Source organism: Chroicocephalus ridibundus, chromosome 5 (assembly GCF_963924245.1).
Source record: "Chroicocephalus ridibundus chromosome 5, bChrRid1.1, whole genome shotgun sequence".
Taxonomy (NCBI): domain Eukaryota; kingdom Metazoa; phylum Chordata; class Aves; order Charadriiformes; family Laridae; genus Chroicocephalus; species Chroicocephalus ridibundus.
In genome coordinates this window covers 17,365,278-17,374,135 of record NC_086288.1, presented here as the reverse complement: position 1 = coordinate 17,374,135, position 8,858 = coordinate 17,365,278, and the positions used below count along the sequence as shown (strand labels likewise).

Sequence of the window (8,858 nt, the reverse complement as noted above, 5' to 3'; positions counted from 1 at the left end):
ATGTTCCCGAAGTCCCAGCCGGCCTCCCTGTCTGCTTCCTTATCTTCTAGCGGTTGTAAGAGAAAAAGAGGAAACGGGAGGTTAATCCCCTTCTGACCAGTGATTTAGGTAGGGCCTCTGTACTTTCATATCCCTCTAACCTCTGCTTAACTTCTTTATTTGGTTTCGGAAACCAAGTAAAAGATGTGAAAATGGTTTTGAATGGGTAGTGTGACTGATACGTCTGTTTTCAGGAACGTAGATAGAAACATATACAGATATTGCCTTTTTCCCCTGTCAAAATTATTCACTAAGAATGCTTTCCTCCATTTCAAATTCATTTGTCACTGCAATATGCAATTGGTGTGTCCTTGATTAGTAAATTTATGGCAAAAAAATCAAGTTCTTAGTCGCGAAGAAAAATGCTTCCAAGAGTTTGAAGATTTGCTTTAATTTTAATCGTTCTACCTTTTTTTCTCTTTCTTGGTAGAAATTTAAAATGAAGAAAGAATACATGTGTCACTTTTTGTACAAAAAGTGCTTAGAAGCAGTATTATTTTTTTTTTCCATTTATGAAAAGAGAAACTCCTCCCTTATTACCAATGTTCGGAGCTTTAAGTCTGCAATTACAGAAACGTGCATTAAAGTACCGGTGTGGTTTGGTTATAGCAGCATAACAATCGTGGTAGATGTTTTAATTTCAAGCCTTGACCGCAAAAGGTCAATTATTTCCAAATACGTTGAACAAAGCTGTGAGCACTGGGGGGAGGGGGACGTGTTCTTCTTTGAGGTAGACCTTGGCCTCCACCAGGTGATGTGATCTCATCACACCTGACTTGGTGACACTTGGCTTGGGCGGGAGGCATCCAGAGCCACTTCTGGGGACAGTTGAAGTGCTGTAGACAGTGGCCTCTGTTCTTCTGAGCTGCTACTGGACCTACAGATCCAGAATAATCCTAGAAATGCCTCGGTGCCTGAAGAGGAGTGAGCTGCGGTGGGTGTTTGGTGGGTTTTTGGTGGGTTTGTGGGTTTTTTCTGATTGAGGTAAACCTGCATACAATCTCATTAAAGCAAAGAATAATGTTACCCCAGACAACTGGAAATGTGGTTACTTGTGACACTATTTTAAAAAACATTTTACTAGCTTTATAAAAGCCTATTTAAGAGTTTACTTAGTTTGTTAAAGAGATGGCTATTTTTTTGGAAGACATTTTATAAAGTAAAACAGGGACAAGCCCTACATCTGTCGCTTGAGAGACTGAACGCAAGAAACGGGAGAGGAAAGGGTGTCTCAAGGTGTGACCAGGGAGGGAGCACTGGGAGGCTGCCACGAGGGAAAGGGGTGATGAATTTCAGGCTGTGGTGGCTTTCCTTGCTCTGTGACCACAGTGCTTCTGGGATAACGCAGCAGCAGAAGTGGGGGTAGAATCTCCTAACAAACCCAACAAGTGTACGAGTGCATGTGTGCTAGGTGATTTCTGGGGGATCTTTGGTGGAAAGTAGGAAGGTGGAGGAGATGTGGTGTGATAGTGAAGGTACCTGTCTGTCGTGATGCTTAAATGATGGGCGATTCCCTTGCTCCTCAGACCCCGGTGGGTTCTCACGTCCCCCTTGAAGACGTTCTCCAGGCTGTGCTGGATGTGCTGAACCAGAGAAGTCCACTCCCCTTCAGCCACACGTGTTCATCCTCATTTTGAGGCCCTTGTTGTATTGAATGAGTACAGGAATAGATGAAAATAAATTAAATATAAATCTCCAGTAAGCATTGCTTGAGAAGCTTAAACCATCTTTAATTGGATGTGTCAGTAATAGAGAGCAGCACCTTGTGCTCTCCCGCCCCCTTCACCTGCCTTTCAGTTTCACACAAAGTAGCCTTGATAGTAAAAATAAAAATGAAAAATTCACCGATTCTAACGAGATTTTCAAAACTGAGCCGTACCCTCACTTTTACAGCAGCTGCCGGGCGATTTATTTATTATTTTTTTTAGCAGCAGTTCTGTGTCTTTGCGGTTGCGGGGCTGAGCTCGGCACTTGGCACCGTCTTTTAATTTTTCTTTTTAATAAATACAAGCTCAGAGCGGGCTACGTCACTTAACAAGGGTGCTTATAAAGAAATCATAAAGCTTGTATTTCACAGGCGCGTTACTTAAGTATATGCTTAAGAGAAGGGGGGGGGGAAGGCGCGGAAAGCGGAGGGGGGGTGTGCTCGCGCCGCCATGCTCGCGCGCGGCCGCCGTGAGGTCATAACGCACGGGGTGCCCTCCCCCGCCCTCCCCAAGCCCCGCCCCTCCGTTACGGCGGCCGCCGCCCGCGCGCACCCCCCCCCGGCTCCCTCCACGCGGGCCGGGCCGAGCGAGGCCGGCGGCGGCCGTTCTCTGTCCCTCGCTTCCCCCCTCACGGCAGGTCGGCTGAGGGGAAGGAGGGAGAGGAGGAGCCAGCGGCGCTGCGGGCCCGGCCGGCGGAGCTGACAGGGGAGAGCCCCGGCCGGCGGGGCGGCGCTGAGGGGAGGGAGGCGGCCCACCCCCCCCTCCTCCGCCTCGGCTCCCCCGCAGCGGGCGGCAGGGCATGTCCGCGGCGCAGGTGTCGGCGGCGCCCGCCGAGCTGAGGGCGGCGGAGAGCGGCGGCCCGGCGGTCACCCGGCCCCGGGAGTTGGAGGAGGCCGCAGAGGAGGGCGGCCGGCAGCGGCGGGCGGCGGCGGTGGAAGCCCCGCCGCCCAAGGAGAACCCCTGGACGAGGCGCAGAGCCGCGGGCGACAGCCCCTCGCCGCCCGCCGCCGACGGGCAGGTCGTCCCGCAGGACCCAGGTGCGGCGGCCGGGCCGGGCCCGGGGAAGGTTGTGTGTGGGGGGGGTGGCAGGCCGGGTGCCGGCTGGCGTGTGTGTGGGGCGTTCTGGGGTGTGGGGGGGGAAGGTTGTTTTGCGGTTTTTATTTGAAAAACGAAAGGCAGCTGTTTGTCTCCGGACGGGCACGGGCCGGCCGGCGGTGCGGCTCCGCGGGAGCCCAGCCGGGCGCTCCGGCTTTTGACATACATGGGCAGAGGAGGGAAGCGAGAGAGGGGAGGCGGGGGGGGTCTGGCCACCGCCCGGCTCTGGGCCGGAGCGGGGGGGACACGGGGACAGGATTGGGGTCGCCGGGAGTTGCAAAGGGTCACCCCCGGCCTGGGGAATGGGGGTTGGTGGCCTCCGGCGGGCACCGCATGGCGCTGGGCTCTGGTACTGGCAAACAGGGCCGGTGAGCTGCTTGCTTCGCTTTGCTTTTCTTGAGAAATATCGCCGAATCCCGTTCGCTTTACCGCAGGTCGTCTTTGCCTAATTACATAGTAAGGCCCTCTGTATGATCCGTTACTGGGTTGTGCTTTCCAGAAGGTTTGGATTGGGGAGGCTTTAAATGTTAACAGAAGTTGTCAGTTTGCTTGCTCTCAAGATTCAAACTGTTTATGTGGAAAGAGCCAGAGTGAGAGTAGCTGTGGTATAATTTTCTGGCCTTTAATCACTACTAAGATAAAGCTGCTTTATAGGCTCCCTACCAACTAAACAGGCAGGTAACTTTACAAAGTTGGCCATTGAAGACCTGACTCGAAATTGCTAGGCTTTAAGCTTAGGCTAGCAAAGCGTTCCTAGAAGCGAGCAGCTTCTTGGAGTATTGTTCTTGGCTGGAAGTAAACTGCTGACCTCAAAATACGTATTTCAGCCTGTGTTTTCTGAGAATTTCAATCTCAGCGCTTGCTCCTGAAGGCACCTGACAAACCTTTTCGTGATCTCACAGTCACTTTTATCCTTGAATTAAATACGTGCTTCCCTCACAAAGAGAAATATGTAATTTATAGTTTCAAGTATACAGGTCATGCAAGCAGAGAGGTTCTCCAGACCACAAAATCTCTACTTAGCTGAAGATCAAACCTTTTGGCGACATATATAGTCACCATTATCATCCCGACTGTTTTATTTGCATGTACTGATGCACTCGTAAATAGCTATTTATGCATAGTCTCTACAACCTGGCTTGCTGGGCAGCAGCTTGTGGTCTTGTCCCTACATGAAAGAGAACTTGTCACTCATTTGGCTTGTGGCGGCAGTAATAATAATGGTACATCAAAAGCACTGGGAAAACTTCCTTTGTTGCATTAGCACCTCGTGCTTCACCTTCTGTAAAGTTTACTTTTCCACTTAAGATAAAACACACAAATAGTTGTTGAAAGAAGGAGAAGAGAGAAAGGAGGTGGTGAGTTCATACGCTGTGGACGTTTAATGCTTAATTTAATGATTTCAGAGAACTTTAAATTCTTTTTCTTCTGTGTAAAAGTTGTGCTTACCCTTTATCAAATTAATATTAAACTGAGTAGTTGCATCAGAATATCTTTTTTCAGTGGCAAATATATAATTTAGTAAATATGGTAAATATTTGGTAAAAACACTACCGCTGTTGCTGGTAGTGGCATCGGTGAAGAACACTTACCGGGGTGCGTGTTTTGGTTTGGCCACCACCAAAAGCACCACTGAAGGTGTCACCACTCTTGTCAAAGATGAAGCAGCTGATCTTTCCTGTCTCTTTGAAGGAAGGAATTACTGTGTGCCTCTGTCTGCAACAAGGGATGCATTTGGAAGCAACTAATTGCATGCTGGCAAAGCAAAATCACTCACACTAGGCCCTTATGAATGTAGTAGTATGGAAATTAGTCATGTGAAATAATAAGTAGATGAGCAGAAACACTACTGGGATGGAATGTAAAACTATCCGTAAAGAGGATAATAAAACGTGGAAGAATCTTGCATCAAAGTAGCGACTGAATCCTGTTCGACTTGTTGATCCTGGCTTAATTCGTTGAAAGTTTCCCGAGATGTGCACGTATGGTGTGTTCAGTGATAGTTACACACTTGAGAAAATTGACCCCAGTCTGTCATCTTTTGACTTTCAGTTTAGCGAGGTGTTAGTTTGTAATAGAGGCAAACCTGACTCTTACTGAAGGGAACTGTTAACGTCACCCAACACTAGAAGAAAAAAAGTAATGTAAAAGGCTTAAAAATCTTGGTGAAAGAATTTGATCAAAGTGTTGTTACTATGACCTATTATTTTTTTGTCTCAGATATGTTGGTAGGTTTTAATCATGTTATAGTAAACCAGCACCTAACGTAAACATATTTTAATTTTTCATGGTATGTTTGTTACCACAGTTCATTGTTTCCGACCAAGCCTTTTATTAAACTTGTCTTTTAAACAGAATAATTTCAGAACTATACAGCTACTTTTACATCCTAATCTGCATTTAACTCATGGAAAAAGACTGGTAGTATGAAATTGCTAGTGAAGTTAATAGGCTTCTGTCTAATCCCGGTGGTGGTGAACATGGGGAGTTAGCTTTAGCGTAGGCCGCCAAATGATGAAAGGTGATTCTGCAGTGTGTCTTCCTCCCCTCGCCTTCCCTCGTAGCGCCCAGCCAATATCTTGCAGCAAGTCTGCAGTTCTTCAAGCTGAAGCTCTATGAGTAAGAGGAGAGAAACGGTTGCAAGGGAATAAACCCTGTATAATCCTGTAGATAATTTTTTACAAGGTAACAAGATAAGCGTTCTTTGAAATTGGGCTGACAAGATGTGTCCATGTGGAAGCTGCAGAACAACCCAGCGTTAGTCCCATTTTCCTTGACTTTCCTCTGAGTCTTTTTTTTTTCCTCAGCTACCCCCTAGAGCTGGGCGCTCACAGAAGAGGCTAGTCGTTGAAATAAAATTATTACAAAAGTTCTCCCACCTCTTCATTTGATGAAACCTAAAGTGCAGCCCTTTTTTGTAAGCTCGCAAAGGGGAATCTAGTTCTCTAGTGTGTGTGCGATTTGCATAGCTGATGTGGGTCTCTAATGATTCATTAGATAATTATTCAAAAATTGTTCATGAAACTTATGAATATATTCAATGAAGGAAAATACCTGTGCTGTTTAAGTGGTGGAAGTAGGTTTGCTTCCTAGCATGCTTGGATGATGCAGTTAATTAAAATGACTGCACACTTCACTCTTATATTGTTCTCAGTTTGTCTTTCTTCATTGCGTTTATTTCTGGGCATCAAAGAATGGCTTTTATCTGATTGATATTTTGGTAGCAGAACCAGTTCTCTGTAGTGCTATTGTGTAAATTAATTTACTTTAGTCTGTTAGCAAGCAGGTTGTAAAAGTACAGTTTAGTAAAGGTATACTGTGTTACTAGGAGTAGTAAGCTTTTGATTAGTAAATGATCTAATTATAAATTTTTTTTTTGTTTATCTAGGGCAGATATTATCACTAGTTCTTATGAACACTGAGTGTTTGAATAGCAGCTTTTAAAAACGAAGAATTATCAGAAAGTACAACATTGACAATTACGCCATCCCTGAAGAGATTAAAAACATTATCTCTACAAACCTGCTCTCTGTATTTTACTTGTATATAACCACATGTGTAATTTCCTATGGTAGGTTTTGTTTGTTTGTTTGTTTCTAAGCTGGAGACCTGTTATGAGAGACAAATTCACCCTGCTGCCCAGAGTCTAAGACATGGTACTGGCTTGCTGTGCTCTAGCACATTAGACCATGAAAGCTTTTGTAGAAATTGAGTCACACGTTGCAGAAGCTATGAAGCAGCTAAGAAAAAAAAATGAGATGAGAAATGAAGTGCAAGGAAAACAAACAGTATAATGATTAATCAATCATGTATTGGTTGTTTTTTTTCCCCTATTGCTTGTTGTATTGAAAAACATTTTGAACATAAATAGGTGGACGGATGCAGGTGTCATAACTCACTGCCTTGGTTAGTTGTTCAAATAGTGTGAAGAAGGTCAATCTAATGTAGTTTTGCTATAAAATGCTAAAACTATTGTAGTAAAGAATGTTAGCATAATTACTGTTTCTTTTATTTCCCAGAATCTTGGATGTAAATCCATGCTCCAGATTTAAATTATTGTATACTCCAACAGATTGTTTTCTCACATTTGCAAGACTTTCACACTTATCTATTAAAACAATAGATTTAAGTAGAGCTTACCTTGTTTAAAAATGGATTATACTGTGAAGTTTCAAACTGCGCATCGAAAGGAAAACATTGTACGAGTTCAACAAACATGTTCCACTGAAGTTTTGACGAGCTGTTCTGCTGGGTGATTTCAGACACCTCCTGAAGCACTTTTGGCATTTATGCGATGTTGTACCATCACTGAAGGAAATACATGTGTAGTCCAAGTAAAAATAGAACTTGAATATTGTCTAGAAATCCTTGCAACATAAACTGCGTTTGTATTAAAATTAGAACATGTTCCACCTTTTATTAATAGGTTTTGCTTTCAGAAGAAATTAGCAATACCATCCCTCCCCTTCTGTCAGAACAAATTACTTGCTGACTAGTTACTTGCAGAACTTTGAAGCATCCATTCTGAAGTACCACTACTGAAAACATTATTTTCCTTGTAATCAGCGGTACTTTAGGGATGCATCTTTATGTACAAACTTTGCTTCTCTTAATCGCTGTACAGCATCCAGTCTGCTTTTCCTTTTCTGTTGCTGTTGTCCCAGAGGATTGCTGCTGCTGCAGTGGTTCCAAAGTTCATCTTTCATTTTTCAGAACTGTTGTCCCATGTATCTTGAGGTACTGCACTTGGCACGTTTGCACGTCCATGTCTTTCTGCAGAAAATACCGTGTGTTAGGATGCGGTGTATTAAGAGACTTGGAAGAACCATAATAAAAATGGCTTTGAAGGCTGATTTCGGTTTTCATGCAGATGGCATCTTTGCTGGATGGAGTTCAGAGATTGAAAGATGATCATTGGCAATTAAACTTCCTCATTGTTGGTTTAATTTTTTTCTCACCCCATCAAAACTCACCTGAAACCCAGCAAGTAAAGTAATTGAAGATAACTGAATTATTTGTCAACGCAGCGTGCCGTTACTAAACAGGTTACCTTGTATCATATGACTGAATAAATCATTTTAATACAGTTAGGTTGGAATTAACAATAAGTGAAATAGTTTCTTTGCAAGGGCTGGTTGGATTCTGATGGAGCAATGTACTAAAGATGCCATTTCTGGGTATTCAGCACTGTTATGTGACGTTGAAACCAACCACTGGGGTAATGTTAAGTGTAGAGCTTTTATCTAAATGCACTCTACAGTCAGTTTTGCCTGAGCAGTGGCTCTAGGCCTGTTCATAACAGCATAACAAATGTGACCTGGGTAGAACTTCTAACTCATCTGACGTTTTGTTCTTTTATTCTCCTACCCTCAATATTATTTTTTTCCTTCCCCTTTATCTTCCCTTTCATGCTTTGCGCTAAAATCCAACTCTCACATGATAAGCCCCAGAAAGCCCGTCGGGAAAGATCAGTTAAATTTGGTTTTCAGCATGGCTCTTTTGGGAGGGCCAGAAACTCTGTGCAGTTGTTTTGGGGTAGGGAGGTACAGAGCATGGTGAGATCTCGGGCCTTTGAGTTCAGAAAGGGCATCGTCAGCTAGGTGGTGTGTTGCCTAATATTAATTTTCTTTTCATTTAGTGTGCAAATGCACCTTCCAAGTCTTGGGATTACTACACGCAGATAAGAGAGATTCCTTAAAACGAGTTGGGTCTCATTCTGCTTGCTGCAGATGGCCTCTCCTGCTGCCTGGAATAATATCCCATGATTAAGATAGTGCAGCGACATTGAGTCTTTTATTTTTGAATCCCTTGCTACACCCTGGTGACACACAGGGTAGAAGTTCTGGCGGAGCAGTCCTTCAGCACCAATATAAGTGCTGGGAGATGGAAAAAGGGCTTCAGTAAGGTAATTGAACAGCTAGAGAGAGAGGTGTGTTTACAGACTACTGGAGGACAAATGCTATGGCCAGTCGGTTTACCTTTAGAGATAATTGGTAGTTTTGTTGGAGAAAATTACAA

The 8,858-nt window shown here is 44.3% G+C and overlaps 1 protein-coding gene across 3 annotated transcripts in view; it reads left to right on the top strand.

Annotated features, from left to right (window-relative positions):
- Nucleotides 1–2,277: 2,277 nt before the first annotated feature.
- LARP1B (La ribonucleoprotein 1B) overlaps nt 2,278–8,858 on the top strand; it is a 31,586-nt gene continuing 25,005 nt past the window's right edge. For all 3 annotated transcript variants that reach the window (XM_063336770.1, XM_063336771.1, XM_063336769.1), the window contains exon 1: nt 2,278–2,782. In XM_063336770.1, coding sequence (XP_063192840.1) covers nt 2,545–2,782 — 238 coding nt within the window. In that variant the 5' untranslated portion in view covers nt 2,278–2,544. The remainder of the gene's footprint in view (nt 2,783–8,858) is intronic.